Source organism: Aedes albopictus, chromosome 2 (assembly GCF_035046485.1).
Source record: "Aedes albopictus strain Foshan chromosome 2, AalbF5, whole genome shotgun sequence".
Classification (NCBI taxonomy): domain Eukaryota; kingdom Metazoa; phylum Arthropoda; class Insecta; order Diptera; family Culicidae; genus Aedes; species Aedes albopictus.
The window spans coordinates 461,821,043-461,842,156 of NC_085137.1; the positions used below are offsets into that span (position 1 = coordinate 461,821,043).

A 21,114-nucleotide genomic window follows, 5' to 3' on the forward strand; every position below is an offset into this window, starting at 1 on the left:
AATTCCTTCAGGAATTCATCCGAAAAATCCTCTATGATTTATCCGGGAATTTCGCTAGGAATTCTTCCGGTAATTCCTCTAGTAATTTATCAACAAACTTTTCTAGGAATTCGTCCAGAATTCCTCAAGGGATTCCTTCACAAATTCCTCTAGGAATTTCTCCAGAATTCCTCTAGAAATTTCGACATAATTCCTCAAGGAATTTCTCCAGAAAATTCTCAAGGAATTTCTCCCGATATTCCTCTAGGAATTCCTCCGGAAATTCCTCTAGGAATTTCTTTCGAAATTTCTCTAAGAAATTCTCTAGAAATTCTTCTAGGAATTCCTCTAAGAATTCCTCCAGAAAACCCTCTAGAAATCCCTCCAGAGGAATTCCTAGAGAAATTTTCGGAGGAATTCCTCGAGGAATTGTGTAGGAATTCTTAAAGGAATTTCTGGTGAAACTCTGGAGGAATCCCTAGATGAATTTCTGGAGTAATTCCTTGAGAAATTCTTGAGGAATTCCTAGAGGAATTTGTGGACAAATATTAAGTGGAATTTTCGGAGGAATTCCTAGCTAAATTTCCGGAAGAATTTCTAGAGGAACTTTTGGAGAAATTCTTGGAGGAATTTCCGGAGGAATTTATAGAGGAATTCTTAGAGGAATTTTTCGAGTTATTCCTCTAGGAATTTCACCTACGGGAATTCCTCAAGGAATTTCTGGAGAAATACCTAACGGAGATTCTGAAGAAATACCTAAAGGAATTTCTGGAGATATTACTAGAGGAATTTCTAGAGAAATAACTAGAGGAATGTTTGGAGAAATTTCTAGAGGAATTTTGGGAGAAATTATTAGAGAAATGTCTGGAGAAATTTCTAAAGGAATTTCTGGAGAAATTTTTAAAGGAATTTCTGGAGAAATTTCTAGAGGAATATCTGGAGAAATTTCTAGAGGAATTTCTGGAGAAATTTCTACAGGATTTTCTGAGGACATCCTGAAGAAGTTCTCAGAGGAATTTCTGAGGAAATCCTGGAGAAGTTCCTAGAGGAATTTCTGGGAAAATTTTTAGAGGAATTTCTGGAGGAATTTCCGGATGAATTCCTGTAGAAATTTCCGGAGGAAATCCTAGAGATATTTCTGGAGGAATTCCTTGAGGAATTTCTGGAGGAATTCCTAGTTTAATTTCTGGAGGAATTCCTGTAGGAATTTCCGAAGAAATTCCCGGTGGAATTTATAGAAGAGTTTCTGGAGGAATTCCTAGATGAATTTCTGGAGGAATTCCTAGACGAGTTTTTGGAGGAATTCTTAGAGGAATTTTTGGAGGAATTTCTAGAGGAATTTCTGGAGGAATTCCTAGTTTAATTTCTGGAGGAATTCCTAGACGAGTTTTTGGAGGAATTCTTAGAGGAATTTATGGAGGAATTTCTAGAGGAATTTCTGGAGGAATTTTTTGAGCAATTTCTGGAGGAATTGATAGAGGAATATCAGGTGGAATTCCTAGAGGAATTTCTGAAGGAATTCTTAGATGAATTTCAGGAGAAATTCCTAGAGTCATTTTTGAAGGAATTCCTTGAGGAATTTTTCGAGGAATTTCTATAGGAATTCCCGGAGGAATTCCTTGAGGAATTTTTCGAGGACTTTCTATAGGAATTTCCGGAGGAATTCCTTGAGGAATTTCTGAAAGAATTCCTAGAGGAATTTCCGGAGATATTCCTAGACGAATTTTTGGAGGAATTCTAAGAGGAACTCTTGGAGGAATTCCCAGAGGAATTTCTGGAGGAATTTTTTGAGGAATTTCTGGAGGAATTCCTAGATGAATTTCCGGAGAAATTCGTAGTGAAATTTCCGGAGGAATTCTTAGTGGAATTTCCGGAGGAATTCATAGTGGAATTTCCGCAGGAATTCCTAGAGGAATTTACTGAGGAATTCCTAGAGGAATTTCCGGAGGAATTCCTAGAGGAATTTCCGGAGAAATTCGTAGTGAAATTTCCGGAGGAATTCTTAGTGGAATTTCCGGAGGAATTCATAGTGGAATTTCCGCAGGAATTCTTAGAGGAATTTTCGGAGGAATTCTTAGTGGAATTTCCGGATAAATTCCTAGAGGTATTTCCGGAGGAACTCCTACAAGAATTTCCAGAGCAATTCTTAATTTCTGGAAGAATTCCTAGAGGAATTTCTGGAGATATTCCTAGACGAATTTCTGGAGGAATTCTAAGAGGAGCTCTTGGAGGAATTCCCAGAGGAATTTCTGGAGGAATTTCTTGAGGAATTTCTGGAGGAATTCCTAGAGGAATTCCCGGAGGAATTCCTAGAGGAATTTTTGAAGGAATTCCTAGATGAATTTCTGGAAATTCCTAGAGGAATTTCCGGAGGAATTCCTAGAGAATTTCCGGAGCAATTCCTAGAGGAAATTCCGGAGAAATTCGCAGTGAAATTTCCGGAGGAATTCTTAGTGGAATTTCCGGAGGAATTCATAGTGGAATTTCCGGAGGAATTCTTAGAGGAATTTTCGGAGGTTGAGCGTGATCTGGCGATCGTTGGGCGTGATCGACCAGGGAGGACATTGGGCCTTTTCACGGTAACCAAGATGATGGATATGAAAAATCATGAAGAAAGAGCCGTCACATGTCCAGTTTTGGAAACGTCCTCGAAATAGGCTCCTGCAGAGCACATTCCGGTGGTCACGGGTTGACCAGTGGTTGGCCAGGGAGGCCATTTGACGTTTTACGGTGATCAAGAAGATGAATATAAAAAAATCAACATGAGCCTTCGCATGCCTGGTTTTGGTGCCCTGACTGAAATTTCCACGGTCCAGGTCCCTGCGGGGGTGATTCCGATGCCCGCAACAGGACCAGATTGAGTTAGCCGGTTCCACATGACCACTACCAGACACGCATCACCCAGCTGGACATGTTTGCCGCAGACGCCAACATTCAACGATGCGGCCGCTCGTGTAAAACCTGTGTAAACAAAATTCCTCTCAGTAAACTGTCAAAATCGTGAATCGACCACTCTTCTGCTGTTGACTGTCGAGCTAGTCGGTTTCTGTGATAGCTTTTCTGCTCGACTCGACAGTGATAGCAGGCGACACGATTTAATCGACTCGAGTTATAAAAATTTTAATCTATTTAATAGCCCCCTACTTCTAATAAACCTCAAAACCTTTCCACGAAGCTGTCGATTGGCAGTCCCACTTCGGCGTTTACTTTTCAGCTTCCGAGTCGTCGTCAAGGTGCCTTGTACCTATTAAGCACGCAGAATACGGTGTTTCTGGAAAAACTCAAATGCTTTGCCAGCTTGGAAGCGGACCACGTCAAATTTACAGCGGACTATGCACGATCCTGTCGCTACGCTCCTATTGCATGGTACCTACAGGGAATAGACAAAATAATCGGGAACGGCAAAATTTTCACTTTCCAAAAAATGTTCAACTAGCTGTAACTTTTCAAAAAAAAAGCATCGAGTATTCTCAATTTTTTACTGTAAGTTCATCAACTAGTTGTGTATTAGTGGTCCAAATTTGGGAAAGATCGGACCATTTTCCACAAAGTTATAAAGATTCTTGAAAAAGGTAAAATTATCCGATAGCCAACTTTGAGCTAATATATCTCCGGATATAATGAACCGATTGCAATGAAATTTTGACCATTCATGACTTGTTGGTGAACTTACAGTAAAAATTTGAGAAACATTTGATGCACTTTTCAAAAAGTTACAGCTAGTTGAAAATTTTTGGAAAAGTGAAAATTTTGCCTGTCCCGATCATTTTGTCTATCCCCTGTATCTCCAAAACCACAAAGTTTTTAGAACAGAAAAAAATCACTGTAATTGTTATTGGTATTGTCAACAGAAAAAAAACGTCAACAATTTTTTAAAACGTCCACCAGGAGCGTTGTAATAAGCAAAAGGGTATGCTCCATTACTAAGTGGGTCCCCAAGCAACCAAAAGCTCTGATAAAATAGCATGTTTGGGCTTAATCAGCTATTCGAAGGAAGATGAATAGCATTCTATTCAGCTCACTATTTAAGTAATTAACCGAACTTGAGTTCACAAAAAGTACACTTGTGTCGCTGAAAGGAACGCTATTCAGCTTAAAAATTAGCTTCAAAGAAATTAAAAAAAAAATAGTCATCAAAAGTAATTTATTATTATGAGACATTAGTACATGTGTAATCCAAATTGACTAATACCTTGAAATAATGTTTAATGTTTTTTACCTACTGAGAATTGAACTCGGGTTCTCCTCGTTGAAAGCCGGCGTCTAACCACTACTCCATGTATGTGTTGTTAGGCACTGCGGGATTTTACTCAATGTGCTGATATCATTTAGTGGAGCTCAATCAGGTTCGCGAGTGAACTTTCTCTGAACCTCAAGCCGAAGGTTCGAAAGAAGTTTACGTGGAACTTCTTGTGAACTTACATAGTTTGACATTTTCAGTTTGTTTTGGTTCGTAATTAAATCAAGTGCAAAGCAATAAATTAGTGCCAGTGCCAATCATTCAGAAAAGTTTATAAGTTTTCAGTGACAACGATCGCGTCGATTACCGGCACGCTGGTGCGACAAGTGAGACGGAGTTGAAACATCCAGCAAAGCTGGAGGACTTTTTTCCGCAGCCGGCGGAATCCTGGGCAGAACAGTTTTCCGCTGCGGGGGCAGTCTTTGAGCCACGCAATACGGGTGCTTTGGGTTGATTACAAGTAAGTATGTTGAAATATTATAGTGAAACAAAGTGTACTTGTGAAATTAACACAAGCTGTGCCTGCTGCGCTCGATTTCCGAGTGATTTAATTGAATGAGAACTTCTCCCCGCTGTCGCCGAAGTTCAAATGAAGTTCACTTTTGGTACGGTTAATATTTATCCGAACTTTGAGTAGTAAGTTCAAAACAAGTCCGAAACAAGTTCGGAACGGAACATTTCAAGTTGTTGTAATATGCCCAAATGAACTATATTTGAGTTTTAAAGGCACGAAAAAGTTCAACGTGAGTTCGGTTAATATTTGATTGAACTCGGTTTTAAAGTTCAACATAAGTTCTTTATGAACCTTTTTTCGACTTAAATGTCGTTTTCAAGAGATGTCAAAAGCTTGTACATGTACTTCCAAGTTCATAACTAATACATAAGGAACTTTTTGGAGATTTAAGTTCAACGAAACTTGAATTGAACCAACCTTAAACTTCTGAGTTCGTTCTTCAAGTGGTATCCGAACTTTTGGTTGCTTGGGTCATGCTCTACTTTTTTTTCTGTATTACTCCAGCAGTTTCTCCGGCATTCCTCCTTCTGAAAATTCCTTTTTCTGGATTTCTGATATCTGATATTCCTAAGAAGTTTCTTTCTGAATGCATCCAGGAGTTCTTCTTTCGGTTTTTGAATTTCATTCATTATTTCTCCAGGATTTTTTTTATTATTTTTTCTTAGATGTCTCATTGGGACCCAGAAGAAAATCTTTCCGGGATTCATTCTCAGATTAATCCTGACTTCAGGATTCTTTTGCTGAGATTCATCCTGGAGCTCATTCTGAGATTCTTCCAAGAGATTTTTTAAGAATAACTTGCTGGAGTCCTCTAGGCGTTGCATGAAGAACTCCTTCTGAGATTCCTCCTAGAATTTATTGTGCAATTCCTGTAGATTTTTTTCTCGAATGGCAGCGGAAGTGTTTTATGGAATTTCTAATCAAATAACTCCAGGAGTTTCATATGGAATTCTCTATGAGTTTTTTTTTTAATTTAATTCCTCTGGGTTTTCCTTGAGGAATTCTTCTAATAATTTCCTTAGTCATTCATCCAGTACTATGAGGAATTCCTTCCAGGAGTTCCTTTCGGCTTCCTTCAATAGTCGTACCAACAGTTGTATCTGATTTTTTTTTCTTGAAAAACTTCTGAAGATATGCCAAAAGAAGGCATCTCAGAAGGAACTCGAAGAGAAATCTTTGAAGGAACTGCTAGAGGAATCTTAGAAGGTATGACTGGAGGAATTCCGGATAAACCTCGTAAGGAATTTCTCACCGAATTTTGAAAAGAATTCCTTGAGGATTTCCGAGATGCCTGGAGGAATATTGGAAGAAATTCTAATAGAAAACATGAAAGAAGCTTCAGGAGAAATGCTAGACAGAACTTCTGCTGGAATTACAGAAGAATTTCTTGAAAGAATCTCAGAGAGAAACCCTGAAAATTTTGAGAGATTTTCTCTATGAGGTTTTCGGTGTAATATCCTTTTCAATTTTTTTTCCAAGAATCACACAAGGAAGGGAGGACTCCTACCATATTTATTCACAGTCTTCTATAAGCCCTTGTCCACTAAAATGTGTTTCTTGTGCTTCTTTAAAAAAACACTGATCATCATTCATGTCAGAATCACTTCAAAGTTTATTTATATTGTGAGTTCCCATGCCATCTCCGCGTACTCTCTCTTTCCTAAATTCCTCTCGGGATTTCTTTTGTGATCTTTCCTAGATTCCACCAAGGATTTCTTCAATCCAAAGTATAAGATAAATTTGCTTATAAATATTTTCTTTTTACTTTTGAAGTTTGTAACAGTCTTCTAGTAACCAGCTTTATTAGAAAAGTTCTTCACTCAATTGTAAAAGTAAATATTCTAGTTCAGAATCCGTTTTGCAAACAGATGTAATGCCTGCAGATGTTTTCAATGCTAGAAGATTACTAATAATCTCCGACTGCCACTTGTCATTTGATGGATTGTCTCATTGGACATGTGCGCTGTAGAGAATAAAGCAATGATTTATAATGACAGCACATGTCTTCTCATTTTACAGTCAACTGCATATATAAAGCAAATTATTTGTTTGCAAGTTTTATAATACCTTATTGCGTATTCAATAGTTTGAACTAAAATGAAGTCTGTCATCAACGTTATATTACTAATGGTTCTCGTCACATTTTGCACCAGTGAATCTGGGGATGTTCAGTAAGTGCTTGGAAAGTGAATCCTTTTATTCAATTTGTTCCGAATAAGTTGGTCTAAACTGTGAGTGGGATTTATACGTAATGTTTTATAGATTTCAGAACAGACTGTGCTCCGTGGATGGAGCGTTTGAGGGTACCACGGTAGTGCAGCTCATGACCATAGAAGCCAGAGTCCCAACTCTGTACGAACAGACACGATACGGAGGAGGCTGGCTAGTTGTGATGCAGCGGTACGACGGCTCGGTAAAGTTCGATCGAACATGGGCCGAATATCGGGACGGGTTCGGAATGGTGGGTCAGGAGTTTTGGATGGGATTGGAGCGTATGCATCGGCTGACCAGGGAACGGTCGTACGAGTTGGTGGTCGAGATGGAGGACTTCGAGGGAAATTATAAGTATGCGAGGTATGATGATTTTGCGGTAGGACCAAGGGAGGAACGATATCCATTGGTTAAATTGGGAGTTTATAATGGAACAACTTTGGGAGATTCGTTGACTCCTCACAAGGGAGCAGTATTTTCAACGTACGATGACGACGAGTTCGGCTGTTCAAACAAGTACGCCAAAGGGGGATGGTGGTATTACTGTGGATCCTGCTACGGGTCGTGAGTATTAAACAATATCCAATCAATGTTGTATTTCATTAGAAAACATCTTCTTTCAGGAGTCTGACCGGTATCTGGAAAAATGAACTGGCATATTCATCCATTTGTTGGATGAAATTTAGTTCGGTTTCCAACACACCGCTGAAGCGTGTACGAATGATGATTCGACCGAAAAACTAAAGTATACATAGGAAATTGAGCTCAAGTTAAACACGTGAGGGCAATACAAGTTGAAACAAAAAGTGTTTAACCTACCAAAAATGAAAATAAATGTCATCTCGCATTGAATAAGTCGCCTTCACTATGAATTAATCAAACATCCAATTGAACCTACCTTGGCCTCGAGTACAGGGGAGCAGAGGAGTCAGCCAATCCCATCGCAGACGAGCTGAAAAAGGAGGAAAATGCGTTTGGTGTATGGAACTGCTGTGATTTGGCTTAGTTTTGTTGATTGTCGAAAAATTTACTCAATAAAATTAGAAAAGCACAGAATAAGAAAATTTCGGAGAAGAAATCATAGCCATACTTGGAACGGAAAATATGAGTAGGGGATACAAAACTTGCTAGTATCACTGAAGAATAACACCATGCTCATACCGAATGAAAATAAGTATATCCAAACAGCTGAGTCGAGCATTGTGCTCTAGATTATGAGGATAGCGGATCATAAGCTTCAATAAGAAGTAAACTCAGTTAACAGAAGGGGAATCCAAGCAAAAAATACGATGATAAGCAAACCTTTAAGCATTGGAATTTGAGAAACGTAAATCATAATTGCGGTACACTCTCTCTTGGTAGCTAACTACCGAAACGCAAAAGGCGGCGGCGGCGGGATTTAGGACAACGGAGTAAACTCATCAATCATGTGACGGAATAGAATTTTTGCATTTCAACTGGAGTAAAACTGTTCGACATATTGGATCAGTCGAATTCGAACAACGCATCGTTCGTCGTTCGTAGTCGGTACGTGTGAAAAGGATTTTCTCCGTGGATTCACTTCATTGGACATATTTTTCTTTCGTGGAGTAGGAATAAAAGTGATGCGGTGGTGTTTTGAATTTGGAGAAAATTGATGGTGATTCTACACTGCAATAAATCCATATATGTAGTGATTTATTGTCTTGGATGTCGAGTAGCTTCTTAAGCGATTAGTTCATGCATGCATAAAATAAACAACATAAATGGCTGTTCAAAGGATGTTTTCCGAGAGTTGTTTTAAACATTCACAGCCTCTAGCTCTATCCAAAATTTGATTTAAAAAAAAACCCGGATTAATCCACCTAGTGGTGATAGTGCCTTTCTCGTCGAATATGTACTCATGATCTTTCCGTCGACGTAAGCATCCTGAATCCTGTGAATAATTTATTTATAAAAGCAAGAGCAAGATCATCGAGTTACTGATGGCACATATTTCCGGTGTTATGTTCAATGTATAGGCAGAGCTGAAAAATATCAGACCTCTTAGTTGACTGCGTGACCACCTTTATTATTACTGGAATACCATCAATACCAAGACGATAATAACAAGCTTAAATATAATTTATTTCACAACCAAAAATCACTTTACAGTCTTCGATGAACTTTTTCCTGCTCACTTCAGGCTATATTTTATTATCATTGGTTAATAGATTCAAACAATTTGACCAAAAAATGGAAGCAAGTGAAATTTTTCGTACTGAATCCAATTCAAATTAAAACCATATCACAGAGCGCGAGGAGCAATCAGTCGGATCAAAATTTTGCTCGAGGTTGATGCGATTAAATTTCAATTTTCTCATGGAACCCCCATTCTACTGTATATTTACACCTCAGGAATATGAGAAGATGTGATTTGATGAGCCTGCATCAGTTTTGTCAAGATTTTGTTCTCTTACACATATTCATCGCTTGCATTGATTATTTTCACTGTTTTAACCACTTCCTGTGAGATAGCCGGAACCGGTTCCAAGACTGTACCTATTGTCTCAATTATGGTCTGAGACTAGTCTCTTGCTAACTGTTGAACAGGTTTTCTGAAAAGCCGATAATTGATGTGCATGCATGGATTAGATTCATTTTACATTTTGGTCATTCTGCCGGAACATACAAAACGGGTTCTACCGGTAGTCTCTAATGTTATCTGAGACTATTTTTTTGTAAACCGTTCATCAGGTTATCGAAAAAGCCGTGGTTTGATATGTCGCATACATGGGTTTGGCTCTTATATGCATTTGACCACTTCCTGCAAGACACCCGGAACCGGTTCCGGAATACTACTGGTTGTCTCAAATATGGTTTGAAACCTAACCGTTCATCAGGCTATCTAAAGAGCCGCGATTTGATGTGTTGCATGCATGGATTTGGTTCACTTTTACATTTGACCACTTCCGGCGGAACATCCGGAACTGGTTCTAAAGCACCACCGGTAGTCTCTGCTGACTTTTTTCCTGCTTACTGTTCACCAGGTTATCGAAAAAGCCGCTATTTGATGTGTCGCATGCATGGGTTTGGTTCACTTTGATATTGGATTACTTCCGGCGGGACATCCGGAGCCGGTTCCAGAATACAACCGGTAGTCTTTGCTGTGATTAAAGGCTATTTTCCTGCTTACCGTTCTTCAGGTTATCGGAAAAGCTGCAATTTAATGTGTCGTATGCATGGGTTTGTTTCCTATCTACATTTGACCACTTCCGGCGGGACATCTGGAGCCGGTTCCGGATCACTACCGGTAGTCTCTGCTGTGATCTAAAGCTATTTTCCTGCTTACCGTTCTTCAGGTTATCAATAAAGCAGCTATTTAATCTGTCGCATGCATGGGTTTGGTTCCCATCTACATTTGCCCAAGTAACACAACTTGTTACAATACTGTATATAATACATGATTCATACAAACGTCCATGTTTTGTTCTGAATATGGAAAACTTATTTTCGTACACTTATATCACCGAAAAAGCGCAAAAAATGGCGGCTTATAAAACATCTACGATGTTACCAAAGATGTTTTTCAATACATTCTTATAACATAAAATTAAGTATCGCATATGTTCTCAGCAACATCGTAAGAACTTACTTTTTGCTAGCAGGAAAATTATTCTTTATCAATCGAACACTGTGGAAATAATGTGACATGTGCTATTTGGTAATGGCTCAAAATAATTGTCAAGCCTTACATTTCATTTGTAATTCATCATCACGATGTTTGGTCACTATGACTTAAATACATGTGCCATTCAAAATTTATGGTGAAATAAACACATTCACTCTTCATGAATTAATTCGCCTCCCATCGGATTGAAAACAAGAAGGGAGGTTTTTGTCATCTCTATGGTTTTTGTGAGATTTTCGAGTACATTTTCAGATATGCAACATGGTGGATTCTTGACACAGTACCGTCAGAAAGTTTTGGAATGCTAGTTTTAATCATAACGTATTAATTATGAGCTTTTACACTGTAAAATTTGTATTCGTTATCATTAAGGCAACTATATTATTACATTGAATGTTAAAAATTTCCCAGATAAATAATTATTCGGAGAAAAACTTGTGGATAAACAAACTGCTATACATCTATAAAAGCGTTAGTGTCAAATCTTTTAGCAGGCACTGTAATTTGTCTGGCCTGATAGGAAAGTATTCAAAAGATTGGAAAAACATTCAAAATACATATTTTGTACATCTCAATAACATGTTTATCGAGTACTACTTGAATCGATTGAAATACATTGAAAAAACATCTTGGCAACGTACTAGCAACATCCATTTTCACATAGCATACAACGATGTGATTTTTGGTTTTTGATACCTGTTTTGAACATCAGTGCAACAATAACAAAGTTAGAGTGCAGATCGTGGGATCAATCAAAATAAATTCTTATCTAATTTTGCGGTATCAAAATTTACGTTTCTAAGTGAGTTTTAGTCGTCACGTAAGTACTCAAAGTGTCCGCACAGCATAAACTATCATGGTGCTATCACAGTTAAATTTCGGTGTAGTTTTATGTGCATAAGATCTATATATATAAAAATGAATTTCTGTCTGTCTGTCTGTCTGACCGCTATGGATTCGGAAACTACTGAACCGGTCGGCTTCAAATTTTGTATGCAGGGGGGTTCGGGACCGGGGAAGGTTCTGAGCCTGGCGTGAGACCTCTGGACCTCTGGAACGGGGGGCTCCTATACAGATGACTTGCATGGGACGTCCCTATGGAGCTGCATGTCAAAAAAACACAGTAGGCAGGAAGTACGACGTTTGCCGGGACAGCTAGTGTATCATAAATTTAAGTGAGTGAGGGGAGACAGAGATCTGATAAACTTATACATTAACGTATAGAATACGTAAAAATAACGTATTCGTAACATATTTGAGCCTAAAGGTTATAACTATGTGCTGATGATGTTTTACATATCATCTTGAATTGAAAGAAGACAACGATACACAAATCAAGTTTAATCAACGTGTTATTTACGTTGCTGTAACGTGTGGTGAGGTTGATGAGATTTTTACGTAGCTTGTTAATGACAAACATAGTTTAAACCTGATTTCAACATAACATGTGTACAGATACAATTAAAATACTGCATTAAAACATCTTTTTCAAATTTCATTTTCAAAGATGTTTTCTGTGTTACTTGGGTGACCACTTCCGGCGGACACACGGAACCGGTTCCGGAATACTACTGGTTTTTCTAAATATAGTCTGATTCCATTTTATTGCTAACCATTCATCAGGTTATCTATAGAGACGCGATTTGATGTGTCGCATGCATGGGTTTGGTTCAATTTTATATTTGGCCACTTCCGGCGGGGCACCCGGAACCGGTTCCAGAACACTACCAGTAGTCTCTGCTAGGTCAAAGGCTATTTTCCTGCTCACTGTTCATCAGGTTATCGAAAAAGCCGCTATTTGATATGTCGCATACATGGATTTGGCTCACTTTTATGTTTGGCCACCTCCGGCGGGACATCCGGAACCGATTCCGGAATACTACTGGTTCAGATATGGACCGAGAGTATTTTCCTGCTTACCGTTCGTCAGGTTATCGAAAAAGCCGCGGTCTGATATGTCGCATGCATGGTTTTGTAGCATTTTCATATCTGACCCCTCCGTGGGGTACCGATCCGGAACACCTAAATGGCCATAACTCCGGAACGGCTGAACCGATCCGAACCATTTTCAATAGGAAACAATGGGACCAGATTCCGCGTCGAATGAACCGTCGGTCATAAAAATCGGTTGAGGTTTACTGCCAAAAAGTGATGTGAGTTTATTTTGTACACACACATACTCACACACACACATACACACACATACACATACATACACACACACAGACATCACCTCAATTCGTCGAGCTGAGTTGATTGGTATATGTGACTCGATCCTCCGGGCCTTCTATCAAAAAGTCATTTTTGGAGTGAACATATAGCCTTTCCAGTACACTTAGTGTACGAGAAAGGCAAAAAATTAGATTTAATGAAAAAAAAAACACTTACACTTCGACTCTATGTGTAAAAACCCAAACTAATCCACCTAGCGGTGATGGTGCCTTTCTCGTGCCTTCGAAAACACATTTCAACACAACTCAAGTGACATGTTGATAAATATCGTACTTTCATACGTTTAACAGAAATCCATTTCATGGCATCAGAGATCATATCATTTATCTGGTTTTTGATTTTTGAGCCTTGAACTCTTAAACAACAGCCGCAATCTTGAATTTTAAGCCGCCATTTAGGATTTATGTCCAGCAGCTTGGAAATTCTGGTCGCTATTTTTGGACTCCAGACTTCTTCCCCATATCAGATACACCCATATTGAATGGTTTTAGAGCGTAAACCTCCATTAAACAGCTGCCGTCTTGAAGTTTTTGCCGCCATCTTGAATTTTGAGACGCCATATAGCCATATAGTGAACATATAGCCTTTCAGTACACTTCGGTGCACGAGAAAGGCAAAACAATATTTTCGAGCATAAATTCTGTAGAAAACTAAGATATTTAACTAAACCATTAGATTAAAAGATCTGTTTTTGATAGAAAATTAAATAAACTTTAGAATGAGGGTTAAAAAGCTGCGATAAGTTTGACCTTTTTCAAGTTATAGCCAGTTTGAGACAAGCAAAGTCAAAAACATCTAAAGTTAATTACGATGTAACGGTTGAGATTTGACCATATGCGTACACATCACTCTTTAAAAAGTTTGCATTCACCCATCGGGACCCCCCGGAACTGGTTCCGGAACACTACCGGTTCAGATATGGACTGATAGTGTTTTCCTGCTAATTGTTCATCAGGTTATCGAAAATGCCGCTGTTTGTTGTGTCGCATAAATGAGTTATGTTCAATTTTATATGTGGTCACTTCCGGCGGAACACCCAGAACCGGTTCCGGAACACTACCAGTTCATATATGATCTGATGCTGCTTTACTGCTAACCGTTCATCACGTTATCAAAAATGCCGCTGTCGCATGCATGGGGTTGGTTCTCTTTTATATTTTAACACTTCCGGCGGGACATCCGGAACCGGTTCCGGAACACTACCGGTTCTGATATGGTCTGAGACTATTTTCCTGCTTACCGTTCATCAGATTATCGAAAATGCTGTGGTTTGATGTGTCGCCTGCATGGGTATGGTTCTCTTTTGTGTATGGCCACTTCCGGCGGGACATCTGGAACCGGTTCCGGAACACTAATGGTTCAGATATGGTCTGTGACTATTTTCCTGCTTACCGATCATCAGGTTATCGAAAATGCCACGGTTTGATGTGTCGCATGCATGGGGTTGGTTCTCTTTTATATTTGGCCACTTCCGGTGGGACATCCGGAACCGGTTCCGGAACACTACCGGTTCAGATATGACCTGATACTATTTTCCTGCTAGCTGTTCATCAGGTTACCGAAAATGCCGCTGTTTGATGTGTCACGTGCATGGGTTTAGTTCTCTTTTATATTTGGCAACTTCCGGCGAGGCATCCGGAACCGGTTCTGGAACACTACCGGTTCTGATATGGTCTGAGACTATTTTCCTACTTACCGTTCATCAGATTATCGAAAATGCCGTGGTTTGATGTGTCGCATGCATGGGTTTGGTTCTCTTTTATATTTGGCCACTTCAGGCGGGACATCCGGAACCGGTTCCGGAACACTACCGGTTCAGATATGGTCTGAGACTCTTTTCCTGCTTTCCATTTATCAGATGATCAAAAATGCCGTGGTTTGATATGTTGCATGCATGGGTTTGTTGCATTTTCATGTCTGGTCCCTCCCAGAGGTACCGATCCGGAACACCTAAATGGCCATAACTCCGGAACGGCTGGACCAATCCGAACCATTTTCAATAGGAAACAATGGGACTATATGCCGCGTCGAATGAACCGTCGGTCATTAAAATCGGTTGAGGTTTACTGCCAAAAAGTGATGTGAGTTTTTTGTACACACACATACACACACACACACATACACACACACACACATACACACACACAGACATCACCTCAATTCGTCGAGCTGAGTCGATTGGTATATGTGACTCGACCCTCCGGGCCTTCTATCAAAAAGTCATTTTTGGAGTGAACATATAGCCTTTCCAGTACACTTAGTGTACGAGAAAGGCAAAAAAAATTATTCAAAAAAAAAGACTATTCAAGACTAACAAAATCCTTTTAATACAACGATAAGCTTTGGACAAAAAGGCCTCTTTCGTAAGATAACAAGTATTTTGCTCGTCCTTATTGGTTGTCTATTTTCAACGAAAATTATTGGAATTTGTTCCATATTTTCTTCCTTCCGATTCTCAGAATTCTTCAATTATTTCAATTAAAAAAAATAAATTCAATTATTATATTCTTGTGATGAATCCTTCAGTCATTCTTTCAGGAATTTCTCTTGGTATTTTTTTCATTTTTTTCAGATTTCATTTTGAAATTCCTCCCGAAATTTATTCAGTGAATCTTTCAAGGATTCGTCCAGAGATTTCTTTAAAGATTTTTCTGGCATTCATTCATGTATTCCTTTCCAAATTTTCTGGGGATTTCTGTGAAGAATCCTTGAACTACCTTAGGTTCCCTTGCTGGTCCATTCAATTGATTGTTCTCAGATTTTTTTTAGAGATTTCACCTGCAACCTTCTTGAGGCATTCCTGCAGGATTTTTTTTTTTGGAATTCCTTTGGAATTTCTTCCCGAACATCTCTCATTGATCGCTTCCAGTATTCCGTCAGGGATTCCTCCCTGATATTCTCACATTGACTCTTCCCGTGATTCATTTAGGATTTTTTCGAAGATTTTTATAGATTATTTTCGAGGCTGAATCAGGAATTTCTTCAGGATTCTTCTTGGATTTTCTCCCAGAATTTTCCTTCCCTCAGGGTTTCCTCCCGGGATTTTTTTAATTGACATCTCTCAGGTTTTTTTTTTCATAGAGATTCCTCCAGAGATTGATTCTAAGATTTTTTAAGAATTCTTCCCGGTTTTTTTAGTGACTTCTCCCGGAACTCTTTACAATATTTTTCAGGTATTTCTCCCGAGATTCATTCAGGATTTCTTATTGATAATATCTGGAAATTCTTCTGTGATTTCCTCTGGAGTTTATTCAATTATTTCTCATATGATTCCTCTGAGGATTTATCCCACGATTTTTATTGATTTTTTTTTGAATTTCAATAGAGGATTTCATTAGTGATTTCTCTCGAGATTTTCCAATGGATTTATTACGCCATTTTTTCCGGGATTCCTTCATTGATTTTCTACAGAGTTCCTGTATACAATTTTTACAGAGTTTCTTCAGAGATATTTTCCGGAATTCCATCAGATATTCCTCGCAAGACTCCTTAATTGATTGCTGAAGGAATTTCTCTGGAAATTTCTTCCGGGATTCTTTCACACGTTATTCCCGAAACTACAACAGGGATTTCTTAATCAGAAACTTCTCCATGATTTCGCTGGAATCATTATCAGGAATTCTTCCAGGATTATGCTGGGTTTGCTATCGGCATTCCTGTAGGTAGTTCTCCCAGGATTTCTTAGGGAATTATTCTTGGGTTTTCTCAATTGATTTTCCCAGATTTCTCTAAAAATTTCACTCGAAGTTAATTCCTGGTTTCTGTTAAGAATTCTTCCCGGGATTCTTTCAGGGATTTCTTCTGGGATTGCTTTAGGTATTCCTTCCAAAATGTATTATGTAAATTCTATTCTATGGGGATTCCTCCCCATTCTTCAGAGACTCCTTCTGGTATTATTACTGGAATGTTTTCCGGGATTCCATAATTATTTTTTCGTGGGATTCCTCCAGGAATTCTTGAAACGATTCCATCAGATATTTCTCCTGGGATTCATTCAGGAGTTCCTTCCGAATTCTTACGGGGATCTCTTCCATGATTCTTTCAGAGATTTCTCTAAGAGAGTCAAAAATACCGCTTTTGGGTTTCTTTCAAGAACTACTCCAAGTTTCCTAAAGGATTTCTTCCAGAGTTTCTTCTGGGTTCCAGGAACTTCAAATACTGCTCCCATGGATTCCTTTTAAAATTCCTTAGGAATTCTTCCCAGGTATTCTTCATTGAGTACTTCTGAGATTTTTCGCATGCTTTTTTTTTCTCGCGGTTTTTTTTTATAATTTGTCTCTAGGAATTCCTCCCGAAATTTCTCCTAAGATTCCTCCCGGGGTTTCTTTCTGGATTTCTCCGGAAATTTCTTGCGGGATTTCTCTTACTAGGATTTATTCCTGGATACATCCTGAGGGAGGATTCCTCTAGATGCATAGTCATTAATGGATTCTTAATTCATTCAGTTGTTGAGGACCCATTTAAAAAAAAATCTTCTTTTTTGAGACTTACAATTTTTTCGTGAAATTATGTTTATTTATTGGAACTTAACTATGGACATGAAGATTCAAATAGTGGTACACCTTGGTCATTATCAGGTTTTGGCTATAGTGTTACAATTTCTTTCATTTTTAGAATTATTTTCTGGAGAGAGAATTCTATGAACATTTGATGAAAAATTTTAAATTCCAAAATAAATAATAAGAGTGAACAACTTGATTAGATGGGCGTGGCCGGCAATGGAAGTTTTCATGTCTTTTTTACTGTAACCTCTAATAGGATAGCTATTCCTTCCCGAATAGCATTTCATAAGCAATTAGAATAGGAGTATTAAAGTTTTAACATGACAACTTTCAGTATTGAATCTACGAATTACTCCGTTACCAAGCAACGCAACGCAACGCAAGAAAACTGACTTCCAAGACTCCCTGAAATACCGACACGAACCCCTAGAGCCTCTTCGGCTGCCTAGAAACGCTCAAAACGTTCCTAAAGACGCTCATATACCCAATGAACCACCCACAAGAAATTCTCGAAACTCCTTGAAACCCTTCGATACCTACTGAAAACTTCTGAAATGCCCACGCAAACCGCTGAGACTTCCCGAAACACCTCTGAAACGTTTCAGAAATCCCTTTCCTAAAATACCCCTATTACTACCCGTGACCACCTAAAACACCTCTGGAAACCTCTGAGACCCCATTACAGGGATGCCGGATGATTTTTTGAAAAATCTGTATCGCACTTTTCAAAAATCTGTATTCCATACAAAATTTGGGTGAAAAATCTGTATCCCATACAAGAAAAAATTAGCCCCTCCAGCTCAAAAATCTGTATTTTATATGAAATGAAATCTGTATGGATGCTCAAAAATCTGTGTAATACAGATAAATCTCTATATATGGCATCCCCGCCCCATTATGACATCACAAGACCCTTTAAACGGCTCCGGATGTCGTTGCCATACTTAGCTTTATGGTTACACAGTAAAAAACGATGTTCTAATGTTTTATTGCGAGAAACATAAAATAGCCACATTCGTCTGCGGGCTCACAAAGGGTCACATGAATTTGCATAATTATGTACCTTGATAATAATATGTACTTCACTTGGTACTTTATATTATTACACTGAATCCTCCATTTGGGTAGGATCCATTTAGCTTAAATCTATTTAGGTCTCTCCATTTAGGAAACGTTACCTAAATGGAATTTGATTATGTTAAAATCATTTATAATACTCAAGATTACAGATATAGTTGATTTACGGGAAAGAAGCAGAATTAAGAATTAAGGGACGTTTACGGAGTGTTGAAGGGTTAATAGTTTAAGAGTGTCCGAGAAATTCCTGGAGTTTATACCATCTGATCTACAAGCGTAATGCTCCTATAATGAATGAAATTTATGCTTACACAGTCTCATGTTGCTATGTGTTGTCAAGTGTAAGTTCGTTGTCAGTTTGAGGATCTCCTAGAGCTTCCTTGCGTATAGGTCATCGGGTCTACCAATGACTGTTTAAGGTTCTCCAAGAACTCCATTGAGTATAGGTTATCGAAACTACGAGAGTGACTAGTTGTATCTAAGAGCATTAAGAATGAGGTTTTTACTCACACTGCCCCAGGCATCTATGTTCCATCAAGTGGTTGGTTCTTGATTGTATAGCATATCCGAGAATTCCCTCAAGTTAAGGCCTTCTGCGATCAGTGATCTATTGGAGTATTATGAATGAAATTTAGGCTTGCATAGCCTCATGCTGCCAAGTGGTGTGTTCATTGCAAGTTGAACTTCTTTGCATACAGGTCATCGGATCTATAAATGATTCTTTAAGGATCTCCAGAACTCTTTTGAGTACAGGTCTAGTTGTATCTAAGAGCATTATGAACGAAAATTATACTGACACGGCCTAAGGCATCTTTATTCTATCAAGTGATGAGTTCTATGATTGTATAGGAGTTCCCCAGAACACTCTGAAGTTAAAGCCATCTGATCTACAAGTATAATCAGTGATCTATTGGAGCATTATGAATGAAATTTATGCTTTTATAGCCTCATACAGCATTGTGCTACCATGTGGTGAGTTCATTGTCAGTTTGAGGATCTCCAAGAACTTTCTTGAGTATAGGTCATCGGATCTACTAACGTATTTGGTTGTCTCTAATAGATTTACCACTAAGGTTCATACTCACATAATCTCAAGAAACCATGATTCTTTATGTGTCTCCAAGAACTCCCTTGAGTTTAGGTCATCAAATCTACGAAGGCTACTAGTTGTATCTTAGTGTATTAAGATAGGGGCCGCTCATAAACCACGTAGACTTCTTGGAGTGAGGGGGGGGGGTCTGGCCAAAGTCCACGCTCTATACAAATTTTCGAAATTTTTGTATAGACAAAAGTCTACGAGGGGGAGATTGCCTTATTTTGGTCTACGTGTTTTATGAATAGCCCCCTAGAGGTTTATATCCACACAGCCTCAGGCATCTATATTCTATCAAGTGGTGGGATCTATGAATGTATGGTATATCCGAGAACTCCCTGGAGTTAAGGCCATTTGATCTACAAGCGTTATCAGTGATCTATTGGAGCATTGAAACGCCTTGAAACGATTTGAAACGCCTCCAAAAACCCCCATGAAACCCCATGAGCCTCTGAGGCCCTCTTTATCCTCTTGAAACGCTTTAAAACGCCTTTAAAACCCCTATAAATCCTCCGTAAAGCCTCATAAAACCTCTGTGAAATCTTCATGAAACACCCTGACACGCATTGAAATGCCTCGAAACTTCTCTGAAATCCCTATTAAACCTCCGTGAAATTTACCTGAGATCTTTGAATCCTTCTCAAGCCCCATCTTAACCACCTGAAACGTATCAAAACGCCCTACAACGCCTTGAAACGCTTTAAAACGCGTTGAAATGCCTCTTAAACCCCTATAGAACCTCCGTGAAATTCACCTGAGCGCCTCTGAAGCCCCCTGATCCTTGTGAAACCTCATGAAATGACCCTGAAACGCCCTGAAATGCATTGAAACGCCTTGAAACCCTCATGAAACCTACCTCCGTCTTAAGCCCCGTCAAACTCACCGGAAACCTCCTGAAATGCCATGAAACGCCCTGAAACACATTGAAACGCCTAGAAACCCTTTGAACGCCTCTGAAACCTCCGTGAAATTCACCTAAGAGCCTCTGAAGCCCCCTAAAGTACTTGTGAAACCTCCTGAAACGCCTTAAAACGCATTGAAACACCTTGTAACGCTTTGAAATGCGTCTGAAATCGCATAAAATCTCCGTGAAATTTACCTTAGATCCCCTGCAGGCCCCCCAAAACCCCTGTGAAATCTCCAGAAATTAATTGAAACGCCTTGAAACGCTTTGAAATGCCTCTGAATCCCTCATGAAACCTTCGTGAAATTCACTTACGATTACGCCGCTTATGCCCACTCAAATTTATCGGAAACGTTCTGAAATGCCCTTAAACGCTCTGAAACGCATTGAAACTCCTTGATACGAGTCTGGAATCCCTATAAAACCTCCGTGAAATTTACCTGAGATCCACTGAACTCCTGTGGAATCTCCACAAACTTATTGAAACGCCTTGAAACGCTTTGGAACGCCTCTGAAACCCCTATGAAACCTCCGTGAAATTTACCTACGAGCCTCTTAAGCCCCTCAAATTTATCGGAAACCTTCTGAAATGCCTTGAAACGCTCTAAAACGCATTGAAACTCCTTGAAACGCTTTGAAGCGCCTCTGGCAACCCCATAAAACCTGCGTGAAATTCATCTGCGAGCCTCTAAAGCTCCCTGAAACGCCCTGAA

The 21,114-nt window shown here is 39.1% G+C and overlaps 2 protein-coding genes across 5 annotated transcripts in view; one reads left to right on the top strand and one right to left on the bottom strand.

Annotated features, from left to right (window-relative positions):
- LOC109407762 (RNA-binding protein Musashi homolog Rbp6) overlaps positions 1 to 21,114 on the bottom strand; it is a 1,431,211-nt gene that overhangs the window by 1,347,564 nt on the left and 62,533 nt on the right. For 3 of the 4 annotated variants that reach the window (XM_062853969.1, XM_062853971.1, XM_062853970.1), the window contains exon 2: positions 7,843 to 7,896. The exons of the other annotated variant lie outside the window; for it this stretch is intronic. In XM_062853969.1, the coding sequence (XP_062709953.1) occupies positions 7,843 to 7,896 (54 nt within the window). The remainder of the gene's footprint in view (positions 1 to 7,842; positions 7,897 to 21,114) is intronic. 4 annotated transcript variants of the gene reach the window in all.
- LOC115254643 (ficolin-3-like) lies at positions 6,777 to 7,831 on the top strand. The gene is made up of 3 exons (XM_029852259.2): positions 6,777 to 6,904; positions 6,996 to 7,508; positions 7,568 to 7,831. Exons 1-3 carry the CDS (start codon positions 6,831 to 6,833, stop codon positions 7,686 to 7,688), a joined length of 708 nt encoding a protein of 235 aa, XP_029708119.2. The 5' UTR covers positions 6,777 to 6,830; the 3' UTR covers positions 7,689 to 7,831.

Excerpts from the sequence above, each read along its gene's own strand:
- LOC115254643 (XM_029852259.2), top strand. The coding sequence starts at position 6,831 with ATGAAGTCTGTCATCAACGTTATATTACTAATGGTTCTCGTCACATTT. Across the intron at positions 6,905-6,995 it reads AGTGAATCTGGGGATGTTCA|ATTTCAGAACAGACTGTGCT; the intron begins GTAAGTGCTTGG and ends AATGTTTTATAG. Across the intron at positions 7,509-7,567 it reads TGTGGATCCTGCTACGGGTC|GAGTCTGACCGGTATCTGGA; the intron begins GTGAGTATTAAA and ends ATCTTCTTTCAG.